The sequence below is a fragment of the Aquila chrysaetos genome, chromosome 21 (genome assembly GCF_900496995.4).
Source record: "Aquila chrysaetos chrysaetos chromosome 21, bAquChr1.4, whole genome shotgun sequence".
Classification (NCBI taxonomy): Eukaryota; Metazoa; Chordata; class Aves; order Accipitriformes; family Accipitridae; genus Aquila; species Aquila chrysaetos.
Genome location: NC_044024.1, coordinates 3,959,362 through 3,979,168, shown reverse-complemented (window position 1 = coordinate 3,979,168; position 19,807 = coordinate 3,959,362). Strand labels below are relative to the sequence as shown.

Here is a 19,807-nt window from a genome sequence, read left to right as displayed (position 1 = left end):
ACTGGAAAATAGAGGCTGCAACCAAACCGCAGAGCCCCGGGGCACTGTACAGCCCTTTATGCTTTATGTCAGCTGTGGCCACATCATGATTTCATGTTACAAAGAGGGGTAGATCCAAACACTCTCCCCAGGAAGCTGTTTTCCTTTGGAAATTGTGTATTTATTTTTTTAACAGAGGAGGTTAATTATAAAATTATTTTTCAGGCTTACTGCAGTGCAGATTGTTCTTATTAGCTTCTGTACTCCCTCAGTTGTTGATCTTTTGCTACTGGGAAGACAGTTTGTTGAAAGCTTCATGCATTCCTTTATTGGCGTCTTGTGTCTACAGTAGAGTTTTATGCTCGCAATTTGCTTTATACAGATAATTAAGAAATGGGATATTCCTATGTACATAGAAAGTAGTTTCTGTAATCTATTACTGTGTAAAAGCACAGTAAGATCTGGTCCAGATCTTCTTTGGTCTCACTATAGTACTATGCGAATCGTTTTTGTTTATCTGCTGAAGACAAACATTTTAAAATTTCACTGTCATATAAATGGCCATTCAAGAGTCACCGTCTATGGGATTTTGTTCCTGAGTTCTGGGGCTGAGTTTTGAAAATTGCTCAGCAATTTATTGCAGACCCATTCACAAATTTCAAGTGACATTAAAATTAGGAGTCAGCTGACCTTCACTTCTCATAAGTCAGAATGATAGATTGGGAAAGGCCATAGAGCAAATCTTACTGGCCTCGGGGGCTTTGCGTGCAGTGCCCCACACTGCCTTCCCAAAAGGCCTCGGGGTCATCATGCAGCTCCACCGGGAGCAAAATCCCCAGCCCCAAGGTAGCTGCCCAAAGTGCAATATTCGTAGGCTGAACAAAGAGGTTTCTAGTGAGCCAGTTTAAGTTGTTCAATTCACTAAAAGGACTGTAGGAGCAAAAATGAGCAAAACTTTCTTCTGATATGTGATGGCCATTGGATTACACAGTATAACTAGGGACTTTATCACAGTGACCTGCCAGTGTTAAAATTTGCAATATAGTAGGAGTTTTCAATTTAAATAATGATTCCCTTCCTGATTCAGACTAATCTGAATATGAAATTTTACTATAAACTTTATAATGGCATGACTTAACACTTATTTCCATAGCGTGAGATACTTTCTTAAAAATTGGAGCTCTAGCAATATCTAATCAGTCTGGAGAACAAACTGCCTGTACGTCCATGAGTGTTTTATTATAATGGATATACGTCTATGTTCAATGATGAAGTGAGTGTCTCAGAGAAATCATTTAAAATAATGCCATCCTAAATCACCATTCAAGAACATTATAGTCCAGGAGAATTAACACTGTATTCATTTACATTATGTAATAGAGAATAATAACTAAGTGAAACGTTTCAGGGAAAAAGATAGGAGTATGTATATTACCATCTTAAAATTCACCTTTGTTCTGATAATGCCAAATGTAGTGGGGGCTACTTATCTCAAATACCCACGTGCCTTTTTTCTCAAATCATAAACAATGCTTGAGTTCACTTTTTACTTTTTGTTTGCATGTATATAAAATCTATCATCTTACTATTCATAGATAGAAAGTTTCAAAGTAGGTATTTTGAGATTACAACTGCTGAAAATTAGTTTAGAATTAATCAGATGTAAAGTCTGCATGCCATTCCTTTATAACTACTTTGATAACTACACAAGGTTAAGCAAATGCCATATAAGGATAAGGAAATTACAAAAACTGAATTATGAAAATTGAATCTTGCTCTGTAACTATGGTTCATCAGTAATAAAATCAATTTCCACACACTCATATCAATAGATGTTTTTGAACTAACTTAAAAGTTTGATTAGAAAATACTAGGTTAAATGCTGATGTAGGAAGCAGCAACTTCACAGAAACCAAAGACATTAGCCATGATGTTGTTTATACTAGTGATGATTAGGACCTGTAGCTATGATTTATTATAGCAACCAAAAGCCTATCCTTTTCTCTGAACCAGCATGCTTAACCATTAATGTGCTGATTTAACCATTTCTTGCAGAAGAAGGAAGTATTTCCCTGCATGGTAATATTGCATGTCTGGCATGGTGGATATTGTTGTATAACTCATTTTTAAACAACATTATATTTTAATTAACATTCATTTTTCCTAAGACAAATGAGAAAATCAATACTAAGTCATTGTACATTGACATTTACAATGCAAGATGTGATATAATCTAAACTATGAGGAATACTTCATTTTCTTGATTAACACAGACTCCAACTGTACAAGAAGCATTCTGCAGTCATTGCTGCAATGCACAATGTCTAATCTAATGCTTCTATTACACAGTTATGTTGGAGGGAAATTAAAAGTCATGAAGGAGAAGTTCAGTGAGGCTGACTACTTCTTGCTCAACTTTCTTGTAGCTAGTTGATAATATTGTTAGATAATTTAATAGCCTCTTTCTAAAGAACAAAAAAGTGATGTGACCAGAAGGCATGATATGGCACTATCTCAAGCTGTCAAAATGTACACAATGAAAAGTAATGACTAAATGCTGGACATGAGCTTGTGGCATTTTTATTTAGAAGACATACAAAACAAAATACAAGCCAATTGCAAAAAAAAAAAAAAATGTTTTAAATCCAACCATAACTATTGCCAGATGAAACTAATTAAGTCCATGTTTCTTACGTCATTAAGCACCTTTCCGAAAGACTCCTGATGGGAGAGATTGTGGGGAAGAAGACCTGCTTTATGCTATCCCCTTTCACTGTTGTTGGCAAAAGTGGAACAAAACAGATATTGGGAGATACAAGTATAAGAAAAAAATGAATGTGAAGTGGTTCCGTCTCCAGTGAACACAATTTTGAAAAGCCAGAGAGTAACAGTCTCAATAGCAACTATCCTTGCCCCTATCATTTTGAGCTTTGCAGCTAATCAGATATGGATACTGCTGTGAGATTTAAGATGTCTTGATTTATGAAAACTCAGACCACTACCATAACACCTTAATACATGCTTCTCACTTCTTTTGTTGTACTTCATCAAATGCAAAGGGACTCTATTCTTGAGCTTGCCATGACCATTTCATTTTTTGCATCTTTTTCTTTTCTACTTTTATCTGTTTAGATTTTAACTAAGCAATAACAAGACTTATGTTTCACTTAAATGGGAAAATGTGATAATCCCCACTTCAGCTGAAGGCACCACTTTAAATTTCACTTCACTATACATGATACTTCCGCAGTCATGTAAAATTCTACAGGTTTCTTCCAAAATATCTCCTCACCTGATTCAGCTGATCTGCTGGATACCTCATTCAAGGCTAAACGCTACTGCAATGGAAAAAAAATGTGTGATTTTTAACTTATATAGCTAGCGTGCCCTGTCATAATTACAGATTTATTAGAAAAGAGTGAGAGACAATGTGTATAAAGGTATGGTAAGCCTCACAGATAGAAAGCACACTTGAGAGGTAGACTGAAGTTTTCTATTCTATAAGGTTTTGCTAGCTACAAAATTTTATCTGTGGCTAATTCCCCCCTTTTCTTAATTGTGTAATTATACCCTGAGAGTGTTTCCCTCTGTTATAGCCAAGTATTTCTATGTGTTCATAGGTACAGATATCCTGATAACGAAGTATTCTCCAGCTAGTTGTTATCTTCTGGTTTTCTGTGTCAGAAACATAGCTCAAACCTAGGTCTAGAAAGGTATTAAAATAACTTAACCTGCTGTATTCATATCTGGCTCAATTGAGTGGATTTTCTTTCAAGTCAGTATGATAAAACCAGCATACACTGAATACCCTTCCACATATACTGGAAGGAATTGTTAATGTTACAAGTTATGTAGACTATTGTGCTTTATCTCCTGCTCTTATCCTTGGCCACTGACTTTCACTTGTTTAATATCTAAGAAATATCTTAGTATTCATTATTATATGCATTTTTCCTAATGTCAGAAATTAATGTCCACTGAACATCTAGTATGCTTGCTCAGAAAAGTAGGGGTTTGAGACAGCAACTGACAATAATTGCTTATTGAGGAAACCTCTAGTCAGGAGTCCCTAGCATCTTTGTAAGATAGAAAGAGAATTGTACAACCTTTACAGATAAGGTATTAGGTCTACTTTTATTTGACAGTATCAAGTGTATTTAACACTATTTCTGACAACATGTCTTGAGAAAACCTGTACTTTTGATGCCGTTGCGACTTGGCATTTATCCTGGCAGATAATAGTGATAACTGCTCCAACAAGCCAGGGTCTGTGTCAACGTCAGTTTGCTGTAATTGAATTGGAATAAAAACATGAAACCTAAATAAAACTAGTATATGAAATCAAAAGAAAAATAAAAAAAGGCTGAAAAGTAAAAGTGGAACTCATAGGAACTGCGAAAAATATTGCTTATAGTATTATGACGGATTTTTTCCTGGAGTGCATGTACTATTCACCATTCTAGGCTGGAGGGAGGCAAAATAACATTATAATGTGATCTTACAAAAACTAACAGAACAATTTTATCACATTTATTCAATAAAATATGTATTATAACTTTTGCTGAGGTTGTAATATAACAATAACTGAATGAAGCATGTGATAATATGCTATCATATCTAATTTTGATAGAAAAAACAAATCTTTCCTTAGATTTGTTTTCTGCCTCCTGAAGAAGGAATTGATTATTTAGGTTGCTTGCAATCTGTATTGTTTCAGGTAAAATATGCTACAAGGTATGCCTTAAGACTGTTCACCAGGTCATGTAGTCTCCATCCTTAGAGGTTTTCAAGACCAGACTGGATAAACACAGAGCAACCTGGGCTGATCTCACAGCTTACCCTGCTTTGAGCAGGGATGGGGCTAGAGACCTCCTGAGATCCCTTCCAACCCAAATTATCCTGTGATCTTATGAGTCTATGACTCCTGGTAATTTAAAAAAATGGAAAGAAGTAATAATATACTTAATGAGGCTCTCAATTGGAGAGTAAAAAGGCTTTAAGTAGATTAATGTAAACACTTACCTGTTACCATCCAAATGTTTTAAGGTTGTCGTGAAAGCATTGATGCTCCCCTGTCTGGTAATTATTATGATCTAGCTTCTCTTTTGGGAAGTTGCTCAGTTTCTCACACACTTTTCTCTTATGACTCTAGAAAACTGCTATTAGTTGTTTAATCTTTGTGCAGTACCATAACATACATTCTACTGTGTTCCTACTGACCGTGTTTCCACCAGTGAGAGGATCAAATGAGAGCTAATCAAATGTTTCAAGGGTAGGTCAGCCTTTCCTGCTCACCTTTTGCTAGACACTGTCTGCTGAACACCGCTTTATTGATAAAAATGATGTTCCCTCCAAATTCAATGTGAAATTTGATGTATTAAATAGAACAGGCAAAGCTGAAACTATATTTATGTTACTCCTGGGGTCTTACCTTTCTATCTTGCCAGGAGTGTACAGATCACCTTAATATATTACAAGTCTTTCCTCCAAATAATCTACATTAGCAATTGGTTTTGCATTTGAGAGAGAGTATTTGGGGTATAGGAAAACCGAAAAGACCTCAGCAACAGTTTATAAATAAAAAAGTAACAGATGAGAAAGTTAGGAGTCTAGAAATCAGAAATTTCACATTTCAGCTATGTTATTCTCCAAAATTATTTAAAAATATGGTTATGACTGAAAGCTACTTATTAGAAAAGGTAAAAAATTGTGGGTTTTACCATCAATTGATTTATGAAATGTCACAGCCTTAGCCAGTAAAAGTGAAATAACAGCCTTTTCACTTAATGGCTTGACATATGGGGAACAACAAAGGATGTTTTAGGAACTGTAGAGACTTAAAAGAAAACAACTTGTGAAAATTCAAAGATGAGGTATCAACCTGATGTAGCGCTTAAAATATATAAGGAAATAATTCCAGATGAAGAATTAAAGCTCAGTAGCTTGCTAGTAAACGTATCAGAGCTTTATTGCTCCACTGAACAGGCCAAACTGTCCCTCCAGTCCTGACTTTGTTCTTTTACTAACTGTGTTAAGTTCAAGTTCAAATTCACTGTAACACTAAGTGAGAAAGTGTAAGGAAACTTTAAACAGCTAACTAATAATTGAGCAACATACTAAACGAGGAAGTAAGAGGCACATATGAGCTCTACTGCTTTGTGGCATCCCATGGGAGCTTCATGCTGAGCAATTTTATTGGCATCTTGTAACACCAAGCCACTCTAAATTTCTTTTATGGATGAATTTAGGATCCTTTAAGTGAATGAAAAAAACAAATTAAGACAAAAAATTAGTCCTGACTTACAACCTTGTTCCTTTTTGTGCTTTTCTCACTGCTTCATTGTGTTCTGATTGAACAGTCTGGCTCCTGCACGATCACAATGCTGTAACTTCCCAGTAAGCTCTCTGACACTGCTTGTAAATCCACTGTGACAAGATATATCAAGAGACCGAGTTGGCTGTACTGCTGGATGATTTTACTAGGTCAAGCATCTCAGACAGAAAGAGCAAAAGTCCACCTGAAGCCACTGTACTAGCACGTGGGGTGCGGGGGGGCGTGGGGGAAGTAATGGCATAGGAGGGAATTTCTGGCTTTACAGGTAGCTTTCTGTAAACTGAATGACCAGCCAGATAGAGTGAAGGCAATCTTCTGTGAATGTCCTCTGTGAGACAGTCATGAAAATCATGACTCAGAACAAGCTTTTTAACCTTTAAATGCTTTTTACAAAGCATTGTTCTAAAAGATATTTATGTATGTTTGGTTTAAAACTCTTGATATAGTCATAGTTCAGTGTTTACATATGTTTTGAATTATACTTCATGACCCAGAAAAGCACAAAAATCTCCAGTGTATTGGACAAAATAGAGAACTTTCTGCAGAAAGCTGTAGTTGTGATGTCCAAAATAACTGATAGTTTTCATTACTCCAATTAAATTACTTTGTAGCAAGAATAAACTTCTGCCTCTTTCCTACCTAGTCTAAACCTGTTTTGGTAGTGCAAAGACCCTACAAATCTCTAACCTACTCTCTCTTTCTTTTTCTTACATTACCCTCTGATATGTGAGTAACAGTATAGTTTACAAATAGGCAATAGTGGCACGTTCGGGTTCTACAGTTATTAATGTTTGGTTAGATCAATATATATCCATTATAAACATAATTTCAAACTGTAGAACACCACATTTTTTGTTCAGAGTATGTCTTTATTCTCTTTTTCATTAGCAAGTATCTTTTGGGTTTATTGAGTAAATGAAAGGCAAGTGCCTGTAATAGCACATTATGGGGTGCCTTCAATAGTACATCCACAGATGGGCTTAATTTTTAGCTTTCTAAAAAATGTTTTCTTAAAAAAACTTTTTCTGGTTTTTTTTTTTTTTTTCATTTTGTTGAGGAGAGTTCAAACTACAAATCATTGTTAAATTGTAAGTAAAACTTCAAGGCCTTAGAAGTCTAGTACTCAAAATACTGGTTCCTGGATTACCATATGGTCCAATAATAAAACTCTCAAAAGCTGCTTCCTGAGCTTGCAGCATACTCGGTAAGACTGGTTATATACCTATTATGTGACTGCAGGTACATGTGTCCCCAAAATGTGATTTCGCGTGTGTTTGCAGGTCCATACTGCACAGAGCTTACAATTCACGTACCTGAATTCATGAATTGTTTTAATGCAATTTTGAAGTACCTTGCTTGGATAGACAGTGAGAATGCATTCACTTCGTAGTGGGATCCGAGAGTGCACCAAGAGTGGATAATGGCATACAGTAATAATATGCCATTCCCAAATTATAAACAAGATCTCTTAAAACTAAGAGACTGATATATAGCAAATTTTGAAAAAGTAATTCTTTCTCAATAATTCAAATCCTGTGTTTTCTAAATTTATAGAGCTGTTGCTCTCTGACAAAGAAAAGAAAAGGCAGCACACATTTTCGTGCTCAGTGGCGTGCTCAGGGTTTGGGCTGTCCTGCCCACCCAGCAGAGAGGCAGGTACGTCTCTGAGCACGGCAGACTGCAACCGCCTTCCAGGCTGTCACCTACCTGGGCACTAAAGATGTAAAGGGAGAACACAGAACACTGTGGCAGTAAAGCCTGCATGGAGCAGGCTATATGATATGTTTTGGCAAGTCACGTCTGCCCTACGGTCAAAAGGGTGGGCCAGAAATGGTGTCACCAGAGCTGGTCTTTCTCCTTGCATTTGTACTACATATATGGCAAAGGCAAATCTTTTGCTCTAAATAGATGACTATCTAAAACATGAACCCAAATGGATCAAAACTGAAGGTAATATTTGAACAACTATCCTCAGGCTGGAAACAGAGGGTTTAAATTACAAAGCTTTTGATTTATCACCATGGTCATGGCAGAAATGGAAAGAACTAACTTCCACCAAATACACAGAACTTGACTAAGATAAAATTACAGAGATATTTATGTCTGCATGTGTGTATATGTGCATCTCTGTTTCTTCACATTCTGAAGCATTCTGAAATGGTATGACATGGAGACACAGAGCTTTCCTGAGCATCTGTGCTAAATGAACACTGTAAAAGCGGTTTCCCTAGCAACGCAAACCATATGTAATAGCTTAAAATAGCTTTTCTCCAACTCCTAGGATTTCTTAGTGGTTTGCTCACAATTTCCATTTAAATCAAGGTATATTTGCCCAGTTCAAAAGGTTCTTCATTTTCTCAACTTCTATTAAAATGAGCAGGCTTTGAAAACGCTCATTTCTTGCAAGAATGCCTCCCTTCCTCTTGACTTCTAATTTCAGGTAAACTGAAGCATAGCAAATGGTGACCGTGGCTGTCCACTTTTTGAAATGTATTCCTTTTGTTTGCTGTTTAAAACATTTTATTGGAAATATAGTGGTAGTCTCTACTGCTTATTGTAACAGGAAACTTCTAGTTAAAGTAGTGGACTTTGATTTTTTTGTGTTATTATTATCATGAGAAGATAAACTGTGCAACTATATAGTATAATGCATCAGCCGTAATGTACATGCATTCCACTTTGCATTTTAGTAGCAGTTTGCAGGCAAATTCTGATGTTTGAAAACACTGATCCGTTCTTATTGTGTCCCTAGGAAAACAGGTATCATATGCTATCTTTAACATGTGTAAATCGTGATACCAGGAGGCTAAGTGATTTCTCTGAGTTTATATAAGAAGCAAGAAACAAATCTGAGACATAACCCACAGATATTGATTTTCAGATCCTAATACAACTAGTCATAAAGTCATACATTTAAAAAGTTAGAAGCTGGCTGAAAGAGCTTGAATTTGATTAAATCAAATGTTAATATACAGGTAAGATATTTAGATTCTTGTCCAAAGACTTTCAAGTGAAGAAAGAACCAGGTATCAGACATTGCTTTCTTTTCCAATAAATATGTTTGTTTAGCCTAAATGGGTTTTAGCTGAGAAAACAATGAAGCAAACTTTTAATCATGTACTCTTCATGAGCTGTTACATTTCTAAATAAGGCAGCCTCGTGCGACTGTAGAACACAGCATGAGAATACGGTTCCTATTTCCTGACAAAACATTTTTAAACTGTAGTCACTTAGATACCATATCAAGTATTTCAACCTCAAATGAAGTAATGGCTATAAGGTAGGGTGTTCTTTTAAATACTTTTAGTTATCGTTGTTACCTGTGAGCAGCAGACAGACTTTTAGTGAAATATCCTGACTTACAGTATGGAAATGGAAACAGTTACTTGAATGAAGTGAAAGATGTTTTATGCTAATAATTATTGGATGGGCAGAATTGTTGCAAAGAGCCAGGCTCTAAGTTCTTGTTCTATCTATTTTAATTAGCTTCGAATTGAGTTTTGACTATTAAGGATTTGCTTAGAAAAGGAGGGAAGGGGGTGGACTGGGAGAAGGTTTTCTGTCAGAGCTGTGTGGGAAGTTCTCGTGTCAGTGTATCTGATGGTAGAGTCACTGAGGTGGAGTCTGATTTTACAGAGGAAATTTTGTTATAGCTTTGTGTTGGAGGTTATTTTTTAAGTTTATTTCCTACACTTACCTTAAGTTCTTTTAGTGAATCCCGACAGTACTTCAGCTCCATTTTTGTATTCATTTAGCCTGCATAACTACAGGTATGCCATACACAAGCCATATTCTTTATCTTATCACCTGATATAGTTATTCTCTAAATGAAGTATTATTTTATTCTAGCAGAATGAAAGGAGCTGAACTAAATTGGTATATATTGGGCTAACTTAGCTGTTTGACTATAACAAACAAATCCCTTCATTTCTTTAAATGTGAAAGATTTTAGTAATGATGTTCCTCATTACAATATTTCAAATAGTTCAAGGTGAACAATTCAGCCACAAAACAACAGTGAAAATAAATTGTTCATTTCTTTCAGAATGCTGTCTAGCTGTATCTTTCAAATCAAGCAAACTCTCTCCCCCTTTTCCAAGAATGCTTCAACAACCATACGATTTCCTGTTGATCTTACAATTGCATATGCTCAGTATGTCTGTAAAAACTGCTCTGCATTGGTTGCATGTGTTTAATCATCTCCTTAACTTTTTCTGGAGACATTAAGAAGTGATTTTAAGAACAGTAATAACTCTTTAAAAAGTAATTTAACAGCTGTCTTTGCTGAGAGCAAGCTGTATGGAGTGGAAATGAGAAGATAATTGAATCATAAAGAAATTGTTTTGAAATGAATAGAATTGTCCTGGTTTCTTAAATTACTATTAAATGGTATTTTTTCCCTTGCCTGTAATAATTCATCTTTGAAAGCTAAGCATGTTAAATGTAAGCCTGTAAAATAGTGTGTGTTTTTAGTAAGTCATATTATTTCTCATCATAGCCTTCTTGGTGGGGCGTGGGGGGACTTGATGACATCCAGAGCTCCTTTTCAGCTTAAATTATTCTATGATTCTATTTATGTAGCTATGAAAAAAAAGTCTTTTGCATAAATATTCACTCCTTCCACAGGCTAAATATAAAATTAATTTCAAAATACAAACCTACTTCTTCTTTTATTTTTTAATAATTGTTTCAAACCACTTTAATTTCACGTACATTTTGTCTTTTCAAGTTCCTCATAAGGTATCATAATAGAAGGAGGAAGTAGAAATAAAATCTGCTGAGGAAGCCTTTGAGACATATTGATTCTAATGTCTGTACCAAGACCTCTTGTATGAGGCAATAGGATTTGTTTAGTCAGAATGACTTCATTGGTTACTGTTCATTACGTTCGGATGTTGGCTAAAAAGTCCTATCCCTCCTTGTGAATTATCAACTTCTGGGAAAAAGGTAATTCTCCTTTTAGATTTTAATCCTGCATCAGATGACACTTACTATAACTTCACAAATTTTCTACACTTAGAAAACATTAGATATCAAAGGAAAATTTTCTTGGTTACTCTCATCTATCATTTTTCAACTAGTTGTGAGTGAATTTCCATAAAATGTTATTAAACTTCAGCTTAATGTCGCTAATTATCTCATGTGCTACCTGAGCCATTGTTGAGTTCATAAGTAAAACTAAAGTCATCTCTGGCACTAGCGGATGCAGCATCTCAATGATGCCAATGGGGTGTTCATCAACCATCATTGCCTACAATGTCACCCTCGCTCCCCTGCTGCAAACTGCTCTTCCACTGCACTGAAGCATTGAAAGGCCACGTGAGCCGTGGAGATCTCCACTTCTGAGAGGAGATGAACTACAATATCGTAAATAACCCATTTCAAATGTCTCCAGTTTCAAATTCATATTTTGACCTTTAGTTAAAGGTCATCGTTAGAAGACAATTAGTTTTTGCTTGTCCCTGAGGTAGCAATAAAGCACTTTGGTTTTCCATAGCAGACTGGCATAAAATCATCTTTTTAAAATACACTGCTGAAGTATCTATTAAATTGTTATAAGTATTAAAGAAATCACAAAATTCCCCGCAAGACAGAAAGATAATTTATTTTCCTAGCTCTTAGTTCTTGCCAAATTCTGCACTGTAAAAGTAATTTAATTATTATTTCTAAGCACTTAGAAATAAAAGAGAAAACTAACGGTCAGCAAAAATTTGTCAAGAATAACATGTCAAAATAAACTGAAGTCCTTCATTAATAGGTTGTAGTAGGCATTATGGAGAACAGAAAAGAAGTAGTTGTCATTTATATTTTGGACATGAGAATATTATTTGACACTGTCTCATATCAGATAGTACTAAGTTCAACCAGAAGTACTGTTTGAAGTAAACCATTATAGAACAGGTGCAAAACTGGTTTGAAATCATATTTTTAAAGTAATTATCAATGGTTCACTGATAAATAGGAAGCTAAATCAAACTGGGTTCCTAAGGACCTTTCCACTGAAGTTCCACTATGACTTTTCTAAATTACCTGGACGGAGGAGGAAATAAAGGGAAAGCTTTGGTAGGAACTTTACTACAATTGAAGATCATGCCAAGCTGAGAAGATCTGCAAGTATATTGGAGCATAGGATCAGAATTGAATATTAAATCAGTAAATTGGAGACATTAAATAGGATCAGAACTGAATATTAACTCAGAAATTTGGAGACTTTATCTCCGAATAAACATGAGATGGAATTTATTTGTGCAAAATACTATATTTAGGAACAAATAACTGCAAAAATGTACAGATGGTTAGGGAACAGGTCTTTGGTACAGGGTCAGGAGTTTCACATGAATCACAAGCCAGGCATGAGCAATAGCACCATGTTGTTGACAAAAAACCCACTGAGCAGGATATTCAAACAGATTTTTAGTCAGAATGACATGTAAGTAATCCTGCCCTCTACACTAGAATTGTCAGGCTTTAACCAGAACATATCCAGATCCGACCACAGTACTGCAAGTGCATACAGACATGCTGAGGAAGTCAGGAGAGCAGTGAAAATTATCATAGTTGTCTAGCGTAGGACTTCTGAAAAAAGATTGCAAGAATTGCAGCTCTTCAGACTTATAGCAATTTTCAAATATATAAACAAATGCTGTAAAGAACAATAGTGTGGAAACAAGAAAAAGGGGGAAATATGCTATCTATATCCATGGGGGAAAGATCAAGGAAATAACAAGCTTAAGTTGTGCTACAGATAACCAAGGAAGCACCTAAATATAGTTGATCCAACTTTGTCATAGAAGGATTGACATGCCATCTCACTAGATGCCCAGTATTCTTTATTACATTTGCAAACCTTTTATTTGTTAAAGTTAAGATTTCTGAAAGCTTTTTTTCAAAATGTTGGAAGTTCAGTGACAATAAAATTGGAGCACTTATGTTTTCATTTAAAAATAAAGGCTGCTGCTATGTGAGATTAGGAATAGTCATTTCTAAGCTTTTACCCTTGGCATCAGAGTTGATTCACAAAACTGAATTCTTACTCACGAGGGGAAAATAGTGTCATGATGTACTACTCTGAATGCAATGCTCTGCAAAGGACATGTTGCAGTCCTTCCATTTACTGGAAGTATTGTCATTCATTACCAGTCATTCTCATGAATCAGTGGTAGGACTCTACTTATTTGGATACCCAGAACCGTACTTTTAATGTAAAAAACCCTCTCAATCTGGTTTGACCAGTGGTTTCTAGAATAATTCTACGTTCCATTTTCACCAGGAAAATTATCGCCTGTTTTCTTTCTTGGAAATGATCTTTTGTATTGAAAAATTAAGCAGACATCATTTCAGTGAGTATCTGTTACAAACTTTAGAGGACATGATGAATGTGTAGTGTAATGTCTCTCCCCAGAAAAGTGCTCAGCAGAAGAAAACATGACAGCACGTGTCCTTGATCTGTGCCACATTAGCTAACCAAAAAATGGCATCGTGTGTGCAAGAAAATGCAGTCAGACACTGCCCACTGATTTATTCATTTCCACCTGTCCAATATCTTCTGGGATAATGCAACAATTAAAGGGTATTTTTATCTTGTGGTACCTTTATTTCACACTGGAATGTGAGCCAAGGCTGTCAGCCACTACTGGAAATAAAAATAGAACTCCAGGAGAAATATCCTCGTACAGGGGATAACATCTGAAATAGTCATATATGTATATGTATATATATACATAGTATATATGTATATGTCAGAGACAGTAATGGAAGTGGTCTGTTAGCTATTTCCATGTGGCTGACAAAAAAAAAAGGGGCCAATTAGATGAGTTTTCATGTCTTAAGATGAAGTATCAAAATAACCAAACATCATAAATAATCACTACAGAAAATACATTGCCTCAATTAGGAGGATACTCCTCCCAAATATCTGTTTCTATGTACATTAGTACCGACTGCTTGGATTATGACATCAAAAGATTCTATTAAAATTAATTAGAAGTATATTTTGTCTCATAGGGGAAATTAGAAAGCATGTATCTTTAGCAAAACTCGGGTTTTTCAACCAAACTAGAGTTTGTCAGCATTTTTTCAGCCATATTTAGAAAAAATGCATGAGAGAAAAATGATGAATGGATCCTGCATTCATTGTTGAAATCTAACTGCCTTTGGGCAACTAGGAGAAGAGGTACACACGTACTTTACCAGCACACATGGTCTTCAATAATATACTTATAGAATCATAATATATCTCCTAGGAAGCATGCATAAATTGATGTGGCAATGTAGCATGATGTTAATAAATACTAGGCATAATGCTCATATTGAAAGGTTAATAGAGTCATGCCTGTGAGTCCAAACTTTATCAAGTGAAGTAATCAAGGTAATTCAATATCATGGATTCTTCTTATTTGGAGGCATCAGTGCTTTTTCAGTTTGTGTGTACACAAGCGTGTGTTCATGTGTTGCACCCGAGAGCAAAGTTTTTGTCAACTCTCAAACAAAATCTAGCAATCAAATCTTCCCAGTTTTTGCTTCAAGGTCTCCCTGACGGAGGAACCTGAACCTCAAAAGATTCCAGGCAGTTAGAGTAGATCAGAGATGAATATCAGCTAGCTAAAGTGCACAAAAATCCACAACTATGCTTTCTGAAACCAGATGAATTCACAGTTTATTTACCATGCATTCTTTCAGAGCTCACATAAGCTCCTACTTTAAGCCAAATCTAAAATCTTTGAAGGTTTTTGCCCTTTGTTTGCACAGCCATACTTTGCAGGTTTAGCTTTCTGACCATCCCAGTAATATCATAATATTTTATAGTGGGAAATACAGTGTACAAATGAACAAAATAACTTGGTATCTATTCAGGTATTAGCTAGTTTTTCTGTTTTTCACCTGTGAAAAGTCCCAATCCTCTTTCAAGGAGTAGATTGGTGAGAATCAGACTAGGTCAATTAAATGTGTATTGTCCACTGTTCAGCTTTTTTCAAAACCATAGATGCAGCTTCCATAAGGATCTTATAACAGGTCAAGGCCCATCATTTTAGATGCTTCTAGAAGATTGTTTGATACCTGTTGAGTATGTTCCCTTAGAAACACTGGATAACACAGTCCCCAGGCATGCTGGGAGGCTTTACTTAACCTTGTGCCAATAAGCAATTTATTTATCTGTTATGCACCTAGCATTTATTGGTTGGTCACATCTTAACTGGCTACTGTTACTACAAAACTAATGAGTTTTGGTCACTTAAGCCCTCATTTACTTTGTCCGTCATTTGCCATGCGATATCATTCAGGACCAAGCCTGTAGGTCAGAAAGGTTTCTTTAGGTCTTGCGCTAGTTAATTTGGGTACAGGATATACCAAAAATGATTGAAGAAAGCAGAAGCAAGTGTATTGATGATAGTATATTCAAAATGGAACTGTTTGGAACTTTCTTATTTACCTTTCCTCCTCAATAAACAAGCCTTATTTCATCAGTCCCCAGAGTGCTGTATCTGTATCACTGAAAGCATTAAGTCCTGAGGTTTCTAGAGAAAGACATCTCAAGTTTTTCTGAAGAAACTGAGAATATTGATTTCATGTTTCCAAAGCTTTTTCATAGGAAGCATTAAGCTGCTAGTAGAAATTGCATTCATAGTCTGCTCAAGATTGAGGTATTGGCCTCATTCTTCTGTCCTTTTCTACTATTTTCAATGTCCAAGTGACATGTAGCAGTGTCCTGCTTTAGAGTCCAGCTAAAAATGGGACTTCTACAGGCAGAGGTAAACCTGCTGGATTAGAGAAAACCACTCTGAAGATATGATTCCTTTTATGGAATAAAAGGCAAATTTGTATGAGATTGTCTTTGGTGTCCTCAGGTATGAATGGGAAAGAGCATACGGCTGCAAATATTGTATAGTTCCTTATGCAGTAGCTTTAATAGTGTAGGAAGAGGCACTCGGGATCCTGCAAATGCCTGATTTTTCAGATGCGTTAATTACTAGCAGATCCCATTGATTACAATTGATTGTGACTATTTGGAACTTCTAAAGAAAAAGGAGGCCCAAAATGATTTAAAGGGATGATTTCAAAGGCATAAGATGAGGCATTGTTCTGAAGAGATAAAAATATATCCAGCAACTAGATATAGGTAGATATAGATATAAGGCTACTTCTCTTTATTTCTTCTCAGTATTTCATTTCTACCCAATCAATTAGTATATTAATTTGTGTGTGGCCTATGCTGGGTGCTATAGGGGAAGAGAACGGTGGTTTACTTAATGATTTCTGTTGGTATATATTTAAGAAATTTGAGCTATGTTAAGGTGTTTTTAATGATTGACTTTATTGTCTTGAAATAAAATTTTAATTATAGAGAAACTCATAGTCAGGATTCACTTTCTAAACAATTTCTTACAAATTCAGCCTTTTAAGGTGTATGTTAAGATAGGTTTTAGCCTACCACATGCATAAAAAGCTTTTACTGATAACTTTACAGAAAATACACTTACTTGAATATAACAATAATTTATAAGATATATACCTTCCTAAAACTTTTCTAAAAGCTGCAAACTTAAACAGGTCAAGAGAAGAACTTAAATTTGAATGAATATGAAGGCACAAAACTTCATGAGGTCTTAGCAGAAAGTTTATATATAGCTGGAGAAAATGTCACATCTTATTTTAGAAGACAGTGGCTTATACCTTCCAAACTGAATTGATTATATTTTTTTTACCTTCACCTGGCATAAAATCTTACTTTGATTATTCAGTGTTCCTTATTTTTCTTCAAATTAAATTGATTTTCCTTCTAAGGTGTGCCTAAAATTACTTTTTCTTCCCCCCTCCCAGGAAATTTGTAGTCATTCCAAATGTTATACTAAGAGTATGCTTCCTACACATCACAGTGTAATACACAGTATTACAAACTAGTACACTAGTAAACATACAGAACTACCACATTCCTACTTTACTGATTTTATTCTGTAATGATTTTATGCAGTACATATTGACTACTAGTACTGTCTTCAAAATGACAATTTGGAATGCATTTTTTTCTGTTCAGTCTGCAGATGTTCCCTAGAGCAGCTGTAAAATGTGAAAAATAATAACTCTGCTAAAAATACAGACTGTCAACTTTGGTTTTACTGAGAGAAACTATAACTTCAAGTAAGATAGATTTGTATTGAAATACAATGTAAGAAATGTAAATAATTGCCAAAGACTGATGGTAATCTCATTAAATGGTGCAAATAATCATGTTATAAATGCATAATTTGAGTCCAAGGTGGGGTAAAGGTGGGGTAAAATTGTTGCTGTATAAACTAATCATGCTGATATCAATTTTGAAAAACAACCCCATAAAAAATTAAAAGGCATGCTCTAATCAAATAACTGGTATTAATATTTTCTTCCCTGTATTAACATCTTAAAAATAGCTCTGCCTTTGTGCTTACACCTTTAAGGTCTCATAGCTGTAGTGTTTTTTCACCTGACCTTGCAGAAAGTATTTGTCTTAGTATATTAAACAAGCTGTGAAAGTAATGTGATTTCAAATAAACCTTTAAAAAAAGCAAGTAATGATGCTTCCTTTCCACTTAGTTCAAGGTTAATTATACTTGTCAAGAAGGCAATAAAAAACAGCAGTGAGAAATTTGACAGATCGATGGCAACCACACAGACTGTGCACCTCCAGCAGTTCCCATTTGTCAAAGTTGCACCCATTGATAAAGTCAGAATGAGGACAATATTTCAGAAGGCTCATTTTTTCATTGCACTTAAACATAATAAATGAAGACAAAAAAATTAATACGCTGTAAACTGTAATAGAGAAAATTTGACAAACCAGCAGATTTTATTTTTATGGAATAGTTATGGAATGATGTATCTTAAGCAAAGATCAAAATTTCATGACAATGTTCCTGTTCATTTTTTAATGTGAACGTGTTCCTACTCCTTTGAGTGTGGGTGTGCACATATATGAAGTGAGACTAATTCAGTAAGGAATTCTGGTTAAAAACAAAGACAGTTTTAGGGAATAACTTGGATAGAAGTATGGCTTTCTAAGTGCAGACTTTAAAACTCCTACCTCTCTGCAGATTCATCTGAATTTTCTTCTGTGATCATCTGCAACTCCTGTGGGGTTTTACTTGAATCTTCTTTGACACAGTTTTCCTCTGTGCTTGTTTTGGGAATATCCTCATTTGATCGAAGCTGTTCTATGAGATTTTGTTGATGCCAGGTTTGAATAGATCGGTGGTGCACTGGGGTTGGACCTGGCACGGGTGCCAGTATATTGTGGTGGACAGGACTGCTGTTTTTCTTCAGCCCATTTCTGTCCCGAGAGTGGTTCTTCAACCTGTTCTGAACCGGTGTCCCTCTGTGCTCATATCCTTCCTGCTGATGGCAGCCCCCCGTGCCTGTGGAGCCTTGCGAGGGGTGACTGAACCACCTCCAGCGGAGCCTCAGGATCTGCTTCACATCAAACTCTTTCTTTCCAGATACTGACATTTTTTTTCAGGGAAAAAAAAAAAAAAAAAAAAAGACAAAAGCCTATTCTTTTAGAAAGGAAATGGATTCTTTGTTATCTCTTGTGTTTCAACTCCTCTTCTTAAGAAAAGACAACAAAAGAACAAATACCGGTAGCTCTCTCCCTCTCTCTTCTGATTAATATACTGCAAGCTCTTCAAGCCGATGCTAAGCTGCTACTAACTGTATAGGTGGGAATCCATACTGACAGGATGATGAGGTCAGACCTTAAACAAGTAAATCAGCTTAGCACAGGAAAGCAGCAACCATAACACTACCCAGCTGCTAGGCTTACACACTCACAGCACTATAGCACAGCTCTCTAATATATAACCTAGCCTCACATGATCCTAAGGGATCCTAAGCTGCAACTTAAGATGCAGGAAAGCACATACAAATAAAGTGACAAGACTTTCTATCTCACGAGGTTTTCCACCAAGCCTGCTAATAAGCAATGCTGCATTGCACAGAAGATTTATAGAGCATTCTTTTACAGTCTTCTTACGCAGATTTTGGTAACGATTCACTGTGAAACTATCCTGCAGTTCATGTGTTTCCTTAAGGGGGTTGCATTTGTTTATCTTGCTGTGTAAAATTCCTACAAATGGCCTCAGTGTGGTAGCACTTACCTAAAGGAAAGAGGCAGCATTCGAATACATCGTGCAGAACTGTATGTATTTTCTTACCTACAGATAGATTTCTCGATATAATTACAGGGGTATGAGAACAGAGGGAGGGAGCTCATGAAAATCAGAGATGTGCTCCCTGAATGACTGTATCTGTGGAAAACACACTGTTTCCTGGCTAAGTGCCTGTGTAAACACCCTCTGCCATCCTGCTCTTAATTTCTCACGGACAGTGAAACAAGTATGATTTTTTTTTTTAGAAAACACCTTTCTTTTGATTGCGTACAATGTAACATGTTTTCAGCAAATTTAATAGATGATATATATTCATTCGCATACATTCGTGAATAGGCAGGGCTGTGTCAACTCTTCC

At 35.8% G+C, this 19,807-nt stretch overlaps 1 protein-coding gene across 1 annotated transcript in view; it reads right to left on the bottom strand.

Annotated features, from left to right (window-relative positions):
* Nucleotides 1-19,131, bottom strand: part of KLHL4 (kelch like family member 4) — a 46,067-nt gene extending 26,936 nt beyond the window's left edge. Inside the window, exon 1 of the mRNA XM_029996616.2 lies at nucleotides 18,369-19,131. Coding sequence (XP_029852476.1) covers nucleotides 18,369-18,790 — 422 coding nt within the window. The 5' untranslated portion in view covers nucleotides 18,791-19,131. The remainder of the gene's footprint in view (nucleotides 1-18,368) is intronic.
* Nucleotides 19,132-19,807: the final 676 nt, after the last annotated feature.